This window comes from Onthophagus taurus, chromosome 7, assembly GCF_036711975.1.
Source record: "Onthophagus taurus isolate NC chromosome 7, IU_Otau_3.0, whole genome shotgun sequence".
In the NCBI taxonomy this organism is placed as follows: domain Eukaryota; kingdom Metazoa; phylum Arthropoda; class Insecta; order Coleoptera; family Scarabaeidae; genus Onthophagus; species Onthophagus taurus.
Genome location: NC_091972.1, coordinates 18,487,450 through 18,499,862, shown reverse-complemented (window position 1 = coordinate 18,499,862; position 12,413 = coordinate 18,487,450). Strand labels below are relative to the sequence as shown.

General features: G+C 35.8%; 1 protein-coding gene across 1 annotated transcript; it reads right to left on the bottom strand.

Moving 5' to 3' along the window:
- Window positions 1–6,039: 6,039 nt before the first annotated feature.
- On the bottom strand, window positions 6,040–7,009 carry LOC111420413 (uncharacterized). Its single transcript, XM_023053391.2, has 2 exons — window positions 6,475–7,009; window positions 6,040–6,406 (listed from the first exon to the last, which is right to left on the bottom strand). The coding sequence occupies exons 1-2, from the start codon at window positions 6,809–6,811 to the stop codon at window positions 6,105–6,107; spliced, it is 639 nt and encodes a 212-aa protein (XP_022909159.2). The 5' UTR covers window positions 6,812–7,009; the 3' UTR covers window positions 6,040–6,104.
- Window positions 7,010–12,413: the final 5,404 nt, after the last annotated feature.

The window sequence follows — 12,413 nt, the reverse complement described above, 5'->3', positions numbered from 1 at the left end:
TTGAAAGGTCCACAGGAAAACAAATGACTGAAATCATAATTGAAGAACTTACTAATATGGGTTTAAACTTGCAAGATGTTAGAGGACAGGGATATGATAATGGATCTAATATGAAAGGCGATAAAGCTGGAGTCCAATCTAGAATTAAGAATTTAAATTCACGAGCGTTTTACGTTCCGTGTAGCAGTCATTCTCTGAATCTAGTGGTTAATGATAATTTTCTTCCGCTAATTTCTTCAATATAATCCAGAAACTATATTTTTTTTCATCATCTACGTTTCGGTGAGCAATACTTTTAAAACGTATTAAAGGATTAACTTTGAAACCATTGAGTGCCACTAGATGGGAGAGTAGGATAGAGGCCTTAAAGACTTTACGATTTCAAATAGGAGAAGAATACGATGCAACAAAAACTTGGTACAAAATCTTAAACTGCTTTAATCCTATAAGCAAACTAATGCAAACAAAAGATTTCGATCTAGCATCTGCACTTGACCTCTTACAAAATTGCAAAAAATTCTTTAAGGATCTTCGATCGGACAAGTTTTTCAATGAAAGTATAATTGATGCACATGAACTGGCTGCCGAAATTGACATTGAAGCTAATTTTGAGTCAAAAATTCCACGACACCGCATACAAAGAAAAAAAAATACTTTCTCATACGAATCTAGAGATGAACCGATTGAAGATCCCAAAGAAAAATATCAGTACAGTGTCAGCCAAAAAGTTTGTATCAATAAATTAGCTATATATTTTTGGTAGCATAGCTTTATATGTTTGATAGCATACCTTCATATGTTTGATAGCATAGCTTTATATGTTTGATAGCATAGCTTTATATGTTTGATTATTTGATGCCGACTTTTTGGAAGGCATTATATGTTTAAAGGGCGATAGTTTGTCTTTTTGTCCGGGGTAACGTAAACGCTAGGGAGGGCGCTGCTTACCGTAATATGAGGGTTTTCTTGCACAACCATAACAACGTGTTATTGAACCTCGTCTGAAACATTTGGTCGGCCAGACTTCGAGAGATCCCGTACATGCCCATGATTTTTAAATTTAGTGACAATGCGGCTTACCGTACTTTGGCTTATGGATTCATGGTCAGGATATATTGCATTAAAGAGCTCTACTACTTCTTTTTGAGTTCGAGTTCGATCCCCAATTCCAATGAAACATAGAATTTCTATTCTTTCCGCTCGGTCAAACGGACCATGTTAATAAATTAACAACGAAAACAAATAAAAGTAAACAATAAACAAAAATTAACTCAAAAATGATGTAAGAATAGTTTAAATCAGTGCTATAAGAAACAACAAGCTTTACTAAATTAGTGTTTGACACTTATAAAACTTAGAGAATTGTTTAAAATGATTGGTTACCATAGTTACTCATGGCTACTGCTATTTTTTCCACGTCAAGGAAATTTGAAGTAATTAAACTTTAAAGTAATTTTTCTCGAAAATTTTCTTATGTAACGAATATTAATATTGAGTGTACTAGATTCAGAAAAACATCTTCTTTCATATACCGCAATAAAAATGGGGGATTGCCATTTGAAAAAAATATCGATGACGTCATAACTCATTTAAACATGGCGGAAAAAATGTGTAATCTACACCAAAAAGTTGCAAACCCAACCCAACCCCTCTCAGGGATTTTTCCATAAATCGTTCATAATGATTTTATCGTCTATATCCATTACTTTACGGACACACTGTATATTGTCAATATGGCCAATAAATATTGACAAACTGTAATTGCCTCAGACTATCAATATTTATTGACAATCTACTTAGTTTTGCGTTGGCAGTCAAAGATGTCATACCGTGAAAAAGCTAGTGCAGCTATTATTTTAGCTTTAACAATAAAACGCCGGAAGAAAAAGAGAATATGGGCTAAGGAATGGCTTCTAAAGAGTTTTCTCAAATGAATTTGTTGAATGAGGTTCGCGTATCTACTCTAAAAGATTTTCAAAACTTCTTTCTTTGTAGCTTTCAATGAAATTTAATAATAACGCATACCGATTTCCATGTGTTGATGAACCATCCGGGATTAATAGCACTTTCCTCCATTAAAGTATATCTGTCTGAATTCATTATTACGCGATATAATCTGTAATATAATCCTATTAACGTAGGATTGTCAATATCTCCCTCAGACTGTCAATATATCAAATATTTTCGTTTTCGTCAAACCATCCCATCAATATTTTTAATATTGACAATCTTTCTAGTCACACGTTCAATAATATTGTCAATACTCAGATATTGACAATACATATTGATCGTGTAAAGGGCGCTTTAGAAACATATTGTATAATCGCGAACTCGGAGTTTAAAAAAATGATTACCATTACCAGTGAGGAGATGACCAGTGAGGTCCTACTTGAAATCCATAAAAAGAACCAGTTCAAAGTTGAGGCCATCAGCGCAAAAGTGGTGAAACTCACATTTTTTTGTTGTTTGCTGTTCTGGTGTTACATGCATTCCTTACATTACCAATTATCAATACAAAACTAGAGTAAGCCACCTTTTGATATTCAAAAGCAGATGGAGCTGAAAAATCGTTTTTGCTAAAGTCCCTAAAGTACCGTGGTTCATGACGCCTGTTTTCCAGCCAAAATGGCGGTTTGACAACTTGTCACTGCATCTCACCTCTTATTTACAAAAATATTGCCGTCTTGTTGCCTTTGGAGTTGCAAAAATAGCAGTAAGAAGGGCTTTCGACTCTTAAGAGTACCACGAGAAAACAGAATGGAGTTTTGGCGTAATATTAACTAAAATGGCGTCAAACCGCAGTACTTTGTAAATCTAGACCTTTAGTTTTTGCTAAAGTCCCTAGATTTACAAAGTACCGCGGTTCATGAAGCCACATAATTTCTGAGCAATATTGTTTTTTATATGTGCTTTACCTGTTGTTTGTTTCAAGTATGAGCGCTATACAGGGTGCGGCAAAATGATAGGTACTATTTGGGATATCAATAAAAACCAAACCACATAAAGCTATTCAAATCTACATTTCATGCCATTTAGGAAAGTTATTTTTAAAAAATGATATCTTTTAAATGACGGCCATTATTGTCGATGCACTCTTGTAGGTTTTCACGGAAGCGCGTCATTGCCCGATGAATCATTTCTTGGGGAATTGCGGCAATTTGTTGTCTTATGGCTGCCTTTAATTCTTCCAAAGTCCGCGGACGATGTGTAAAAACTCTCGATTTGAGGTAACCCCAAAGAAAAAAGTCGCAAGGCGACAAATCAGGCGAACGCGGCTAGCCGACATCACCTCGTAAAGACACCACTTTGTTTGGGAACATTTCTTGAAGAAGATTAAGTGGTGTGCGATGTAGCACCATCCTGCTGGAACCAAAGGTTTTCTCGTTGATTATCGTTCAAGTCGTTAAGTTTTGGACGTAGGAAATTGTTAAGCATATCTAAATATCGGTCTCCGTTGACTGTTACCGTTGTTCCATCTTCTTCAAAAAAGTAAGGACCCCACACGCCCAACTCAGATATTGCACACCAGACGGTAACCTTTGGACTGTGAAGTGGTCGCTCATGAAGTTCCTGTGGGTTATTTACCGACCAATAACAAAAATTTTGCTTATTTACGGTACCCGATAGGTGAAAGTGAGCTTCATCGCTAGACATGAATACAGCGCCTCGGGGAATGTTTTGAAGAATATCTCGGCATGAATTTGTACGGGTTTCAAAATCTCTTTCATTTAATTCCTGCACTACCATCATTTTGTACGGATGCATTTGGAGTGACTTGTGTAAAATTCGTCGAACACTTCTATCGGAAATTCCCAAAGCAGCTGCATGCTTACGAGCTGAACGCCTTGGAGACTGTTGTACGGAAACGCTTACTGCATTCACATTTTCCGGTGTTGTTACTGTCCTTGGTCGGCCAGTAGATTTTCGTTTAAGCGCAGAACTTGTATCCCTGAAGTGTAAAACCCACCGACGAATTGTTCTTCCGTCCGGAACCGCGCCATGTCGACCAACATCAAACTGATTACGGAAAGCACGCTGCGTCGCTATTACAGATTCCCTATTTCTAATATACTCTTCGACAACGAACGCACGATGCACTCCGCTCCAAGCCATGTCATTAACTGACAACTGCATACTTTTGTCTACCTAACGCGACCGCGTGCACAGTGTTGCCGGTTTTACAAACCGAGCAACCACTATTTGAAATCCTGCCTATCTTTTTGCCGCACCCTGTATAATTGGGTTGTGCGTCACAGGTGGACCACCAGACCAAATGTCCAGATGACGTATTGCACTTTGTTATTGAAGTGGAAGTGTAAACTCTCCCCCACGGTGTTTTGGACCTAGGGTCACATCATCTACGTATGCCAATTTTACGATAGTTGTATCTGGTATGCACAATGTAGAGAATAAAGAGTTGGCGTAAGAGCAAATCCCTGGGGTAGTCCGTAATTAATTTTTTTTGGTGTGGCTTTGCGTTTATTCCAAATTGACCCGCAAGAACCTATGACTAAGCATGTTATTCAGCAGCAAGCCCAATATCTTACAACGAATTAGATGTCTTCTTCCGGTTCTGAAAGCCAACCTCGATATAAATCGAAAGGATGAGAACCTGATCCACTTGATGGCTGCCCGTTCGATTAGTATATGCTCTATAATCTTATCACCAAGTCGGTTTAGAATAAGGCGTTCTAGGAGTTTAAAGCAAGCGCTTAGCAATGGGTTGATAGCTACCAGCAAGATCCACCGGCTTCTCCGGTTTCAGGATGGAGATGATCTTTGTCTTCTTAAATTCCTTTGGTATAAAGCCGTTTTGCAGACTATGAGAGTAAAATGTAGCTTCTAATTCCTGGAAAACCGGCTGCACTTAATCAGGAACTTGTTATGGTGCGTCGCAGCGCGGGGCTTTGTCAATTTTCATCTGTTGAAGTGTGCTAAAGACTTGCTGTCTTTATCTCTCTCAGCTCCCTCTTAATAGTCTGATGTGATCCTTATCTTCGGGAGCTCTTGGCGCTAGTTGGCCGAAATGAGAGGGTTCATCTTAACAATAGGACTTTCCTCTAGCTTCTTTAATAGAGCCCAGACCTTTCTGTCGTTTTTTTAAGTGTTTGAAATCCATAATATCTGTTGTTTGGGACCATTTCTCCCTACGGGCAGCATCCAGAGTGAGGAGTACTTCTTCACTTATTTCGGCGCCACGACTATCAAGAAATTCCTGATATTATCTTCCGCTCTCAATATTCTATCATGGTATATAGTCCTTGCAGAAGCCTGTAAGGATGTGCCTTTTGGCAGAGAAATGACAGCTCCAACAATTCTGTTGTAGTGTTTATATGTGGGAGGTATCCATATCAAACGTTTGTCAAGGTGTCTTGCGAAGCTTTTGAAAAATTTCATCTATAGCTGGGAAAGGATCTTATTACTGGAATTTGAGTACCCAACTAGACAAGGATTGGTCTATATTAGTGCTTGAGGATGTATCTTTGAGCTTGGATTCGTTGTGAGAAGCGCAAGTCGGGGTTGTACCATCGAATAAAAAAATTAATTTTATAATGTTTTCAGCAAACTAGTCGTGCAACTTCTCGCTATTTCTACCGTTCTGTTGGTATATCCACTCACCATTGTGGCTTTTAAAGTCGTAGCTGGGTATGAGTAACATGGCTGCACACCTTCACATTGATTGAATGGATATAATTTTTTGTGGATGTGGATACAGGATTTATGTTCTCAATGTTGTTGAAAAGTTATTCCAATAATATCATATTTTTGCTTATTCTGACCTGCTCATCATTTTCCAAGTGTGATTCTTGTATTAGGAGAAACTCCACAACATTCTCCTTTAACTAGTTTATTTAAGTATTGAGACTAGGATCTCTCTAATGCCCTCAATGTTGGCATATTCAGATATATTGTCTAATGTCCTTTTTCTTACAAGGGGTAGTCTCCTTTAGTGTCAAGTTATCCATATGTAGGTTAATAAGAGCTAAGCTAAAATTGCATCCCAACAAGACACAATGTTGCAGTCTCCTCAACCACAAATTCAAGTTCAAACAAATTTTTATTTATCAAAATGAAAAAAGTAGAAACAATACAATTCTCATATACTAAAATTTCAAATATTTTAATTCATTATTTTCACACTGTTTTATCTTCTTTAGACAATCATTGAAGATATCACTTTCAATGGTCTCAAAAGTTCGATGACCATTAATGTGTGTGAAACCAAACCTAGATGATAACTTTTTGTATTCATCTAGCACTTTTTGTTGCGTTTCGTAATTCTCGTAGCGTTCATCTCCGAATCCAGGGCGACTTTTGATATCATCCAAACTCATATCGAGAAAATAAACAACATCCGGATGGTATAAACCTGATTCCGGAGCTTCACACCATTTTGTATCCATCCCTAAATAAAAATGTAGTATCAATAAATCAGTTTTGTTTTAAGTATATGCTAAATTGAATTTAAAATACCTTTCTTTATACTTGAATAAACTATTCCTGAGAATGAATATCGATCAACAATCACATTAATCTTGTTGTTAAGCATCTCTGTGATTTCTTTGATTTTTTCGAAACGATTTGCTGTAAACAATAAATGTAACACCCTATCATCTAAATCAAATGCTTTATTGCTCAAATACTGCTTTATAACAGATCCAATTGGGGTTGATCTGTCTGGAAATGTAACTAACTCCGCTTTATGTCCCGCATTTCTTAAATTTTCCACCAATTTTTTTGATTGACTAGATTTTCCGGAGCGGTCTAAGCCCTCGAAAACTACAAGTATACCACGTGGAAACCTTGACATAGCTTTTTAGTTATATGTTAAGTGTAAATAAAAATTAATGAAATTGTAAATTAAAGTAAACAGTAACATAACCTATACGCCATGCTTAAACGCAGTATTGCCAACCACGTTCCGTTATCTCCCTATATGTATTCGTTGATGCATTGTCTTTAAATATTAATATTTAAATATTAATATTAAATTTAATATTAATATTTAAAGACAATGGTTGATGCTATACTTAGTTCCCTTTAAAAAAACACCGCGCGCGCTGTTTTACCGACTGGAAAGAACTGTCAATTTTAGTTAAATTTGAATTGTCAATTTCTATTCCGTTTTTAATCATGGTATTTACATGTAGTGTGCCTAACTGCCCAGCCATCAACAAAGGTGGATGTGTAATGCATAATTATCCCAAAGATCCAGAGGTATGTATCAATTTATACACATTTAATATTTTATAAAGGCCTTTTTCTTTCAGTTATTCAAAACGTGGTTATCCGCTGTTGGAAAGTTCGATTTGTCTAATATTCCAATGTACGAAAGAGTTATAAAGTTTGTCAAATGCATTTTTCTCCAAGCCAAAAATTTGCAATGAATCGAAATACATCTAATTTAAAGAAGATAGCAATTCCTGATGTTCATTGTAACAATATAAAACTTTTCTCCGCCATATCTAATGAAAATGTTATATTTTAGTGCCAAAGGGATTCTTCAAACATACAGACAAACACTTTTTGATTGTTTTCCATGCAGAAGTACAAAAGCACCAGGATCCACTAGTGGGTGAAATTGATCAACCGCAGAGCCAACCTAGAACGTCCAAAACTGTAACGCCAGGAGAATCTGTTGGTATCTATCGAAAGGATGCATTCTTTTCGTTAGAGTAATTCAATTTATTTAGTTCAAAACTACAGCACAAAATAAATGTACAAAAAAGAGATAAAAAAAACAAAAGATGCAAATCCAAAGAGACAAATATCAACTAATTTTCATACAAGCTAGTTTATTGGTTGATCTAAATGTTAAAACACTTGTTGATCTTCCAGCAAACACTATACATATTATATTAAAGGCGATCTAATTTGTCCAAGCACTCTAAAAATGAAAATCTAACCTTCTCCTTCTTAGAAGAAATGCTAGAAAACAGCCCTCGCTTCCAAATTTTTCAAATGTCCCGGATTTTTAATGTTGGTTCGTATCCAACAAATGTCCTCGCAACGACGAAATGCTGGAAAAAGATTATTGGGACGAAGAGGATCTTCTTCCCTTGTCTGAAATGAGGCGCTTTATATGAAACCGCTATAGATATACACTGTTCATTTGATGATTATATAAATATCGATGATGGACGTTCCAACAAAGTTATTTTAGACAACGTTATGAGAACTTCAATTCCATATAAAAACGGTATGTGTATGTAATTTTTAGGAAATCCGCTAGCATAGTTTGTTACAAATGTTGCAATAATAATAGGCTTGCTTTAGTTCTGCAGTTCAGAACCGTGCGGAACTACAGAATCAAACCACATAGACTCAGGCTCAAAAATTACAGACTCTTGAACCAAAACAAACCTAATGTTCTTATTGTTTCAGAATTAGATGAGGGTGATGATAATCTTGAAAATGAAGTATTTATCGCTGTGCCTACGTTTGATGAAGCTTATTCCTTTCTTAGAAAGCTTGAAACCTTTGTATTGTCAAAAGAGAATGTTCCAGATAATATTCATAATTCTCTACATTTCATAGAAGATTTTTTCGACAAAGAGTCGTTGTGCGCTTTAAGCCAAAAGAAAATTAGGGATTATTTTAAGAAAACTTATTAGTTTTCTACTTACAATAGTATTCAGATTTCTATTTTAAATATACGTATTAGAAAAGCACATTTCTACTAAAATCTATAACTCGAAGTTTATCAGTCTATCAGCTACCTACCTATGTCATCATCATTTTTATTTATTTTTTTCATACCTTCTTTTAAGTAAATATTAATCGGAATTTGATATTAACGTGTGTAATATATAAATGAAACAACCAGAAGGTAAGACATCTTCCATATCCAGCATTATTGGAAACTCTAAATATACCTGCATCTCAGTCTTCAACGTTTCAAGACATATATCGAGACGCCCAGTATTGCTTCAAAAGAGCTAACCTGCCCGACCTATACAGCGCAATGTTGAATATTGATTGGAATTACTTGCTGTCTTTATCATCAGTTGAAGTCTCCTGTGATGTTTTCTATACTACATTATATAGTGTCTTGGATGCGTATGTTCCAAAAACCAACGGAAAACACATAAAAACTAAATATCCTTTGTGGTACTCCTCCACCTTAAAACGAATGCTTAAACAAAGAAAACATTACCACAAATTATCTAGACGAACCAATAACTCCTTTTATCGAATAAGATATGTCCGTCTCCGCCGGGACTGTAAAACACATATGCGTGAGGACCGTCGAGAATACGTAAGATCTTTGGAACAAAAAATAAAGAAAGACCCAAAGAGTTTTTGGAGATTTGTTAATTTGACCAGAAACAGTGCTGTCTCACCAAATATTCTCAAACACGATGGTGAAACTTTTTCCGATCTGCAGATTGTGATTAATTTGTTCGCCCATCATTTTGAGAGTATATATCTTCCGGCTCCTGATGTCAGTCCTAACGGTGGCCAAGTTGCTGATGGATGGGATGGCGTTTCTTTCGGCATCTCAGAAGTAAGCCCTGATGAGATGGTGGAAGCTTTTAAAAAATTTAAGGCAAAAACTACGACTGGTCCAGATGGTATCCCCCAAATATATAGTCAAAGACTGTGCGCCTGTATTATTACAGCCTCTTCAGCATATTTTCAATTTAATGATCAAAAATTCTGAATTCCCAAAAATTTTGAAATTGAGCAGAGTTTGCCCTGTTTTTAAGAAAGGTGATAGATACTGCGTAACAAATTATCGACCTATAGCCATCATAAATAATTTTTCCAAGCTTTTTGAGCAGATTGTAACACGCAAAATCGAATTTTACACTAAGGCCCGTATATCTGACCAACAACATGGGTTTTGCAAAGGTAGATCCACAGCCACCAACCTACTCAGTTTCACTCAGTACGTATCGAATACATTAGATTGTCGAGAGCAGGTGGATGTGATATACACCGACTTTTCTCGGGCTTTTGATTCCTTGGATCATGATTTGTTGGCCGAAAAGTTGTGGAGATTTGGATGTGATCACTTTCTCACACGACTCCTAGTATCGTATGTATCCAATCGCAGACAATACGTTGAGTTAAGTGGTATGAAGTCAAGACAGATTGATGTTACTAGTGGCGTAGCCCAGGGATCTATACTTGGCCCTTTGCTGTTCAACATCTATATAAATGATTTACCTGCGATTTTCAACACGAATTCACTCTTATACGCAGACGACCTGAAACTATTTAGATCTATTAGTTGTGAGTAGCACTGTGAATCACTCCAGTTAGATTTAGATAAACTTTATTCATGGTGTTCTGAGAACAAATTAGCTTTAAATACTCTTAAATGTCAGGTAATGACATACAGTCAAAAACGTAATACCATACTTTTCGATTATGTGCTTGGAGTGGATCACTTGTTGCGTATCTCAACAGTAAAGGATCTTGGAATGTGGTTTGATGGCACTTTGTCCTTCAATGAACATATCGACAGAACATCGGATGGTGCCCTCAGAACGTTGGGGTTTATCACTAGAAATACGTTGGAGTTTACGAATTTAAAAACAATAATAGATCTTTATTCTACGCTGGTACGGAGTAAACTTGAATATTGCTGCATTGTGTGGACCCCATCTTATTTAACGCACATTGCCACCATCGAGAAAGTACAGAGGAAGTTCATTAGGTTTATCCACTACCTCGATTCTGGGTATTATCCACCTAGAGGAGAACTAAACTATATAAATCTGCTACAACGATATGGCCTCCAGAGCCTTGAGGACCGTAGAAGATTGTTGTCTGCGAGGTTTGTGCGCGGTGTGCTAGTTGCATCGGAAATACTAGCTCAATTGAATGTGAGGGTGCCACGGATAAATGCGCGAGTTTATAGTGCCTATATGCCAAATCGTGCTGACACCAATGTTGGGCTAAACTCTCCAATAAACAAACTAATGCGTGCAGCAAATTCGGTCGAGTGACAGGTTGTTCTTGATTTTCTTTTTTTGTTTATCTTTTTTGTTTTTTTTTATTGTTTGTCTTATTTCATCTTTTCTTTTAGAATTGATTATTGTTGATTTATATAATATTATCTCTTTATTGGATTGTAATCCGTTGGGATAATAAAGAATATTATTATTATTATTATTATTACCATTACACGTTAAAGGACAGGAATAACAGAAAGGAAAAATTAGCAGCGCCTTCTGGTACTACCTTCTGGGACTACCTTCTGGTTGTTTCATACTTTTAAGTAGTTTTTTTTTTTAAATTTTTTAGATATAAATACCTTGTTTTTTGAATTATATAGTTTTTTTTGTTGCAATCAAATGTAATAATAATAAGAAATAATAATAATAACACTTTTCTTCCTTACTTTTTTTTAACTTCATTTTTAAACATAATTTTTTTCTCATAATTACCTAATATTTAAAGCGCTCATTTTCAAAACATTGTGTTGTTTATTTTTACTGCTCCGGACACTTTTGTATAGTTGCGTACATAACAAGAGCAGCATTTTTTGTTGTCCTGCACCTATATTGTGTTTGAATGCTTGGAACAACGCGGCTTATGCAGAGATTCACTCCATAAATGGAATAAAGCCCCGAACCCCGAATGTGGGATTGCAGAAGAGAACTAGACCATTGAAAATATTGTCAATAACTGCGAAATATAGGCATATCTTGGATGATTTCTTCAACCTTTATGTTAACTATGTATATGTGTTATATTTTGTTTTATACTCTATACATGTTATGTCTTAAGGTGGCTACACACGTAACTGCAAACTTGACAAGCATACATGATCAATATTTTTGTCCCTTCGACACCACACGATACAAGTATGCTTGAGCAAGCGCCAATTTACGCTTGGACTATGTTGAGCTCGGACGACGCACTATGGGCAATTTGAGTCGTTGGCTGATCATAAATGGGTTTTTCGAAAGTCGGAATTTATTTCTTTTTTCAATTGAATCCTATAGTAGAAATGTCAGATTTTATTAATTAACATAAGTTTTATTTTTATATGACGTATTTAAGTAAAAAAAAATTATCAAAGTTTATATGTCATGTATATGCTAATATAAAGTTTTAGTGTGAAACCTATATAACGTCATATCTTCCCGAAAAGGTTGTTCAATGGAGAACCTAATTCAGGTATCAATAAATAATTTCATCGTTGTATTTTAACAATAAACGCGGGATTATCCGATGCCATCAATTTCGAGATTTCTTTAACTTTAGCTAGAGTTTTAGCAGTTAGCGATGTTTAGCGATGGTCTAAAATATATATAATTTTAAAGACTATTTATTGCTTTAAAATATGTAAAAAAAATTAGCTGCCAACATTTGCCTATTTAGAAGTTATGACCAAAAAACGAAGAGGTCCACGACACGCACGGAAGTGTTACTTTGTTTACTAACGACGTACATAG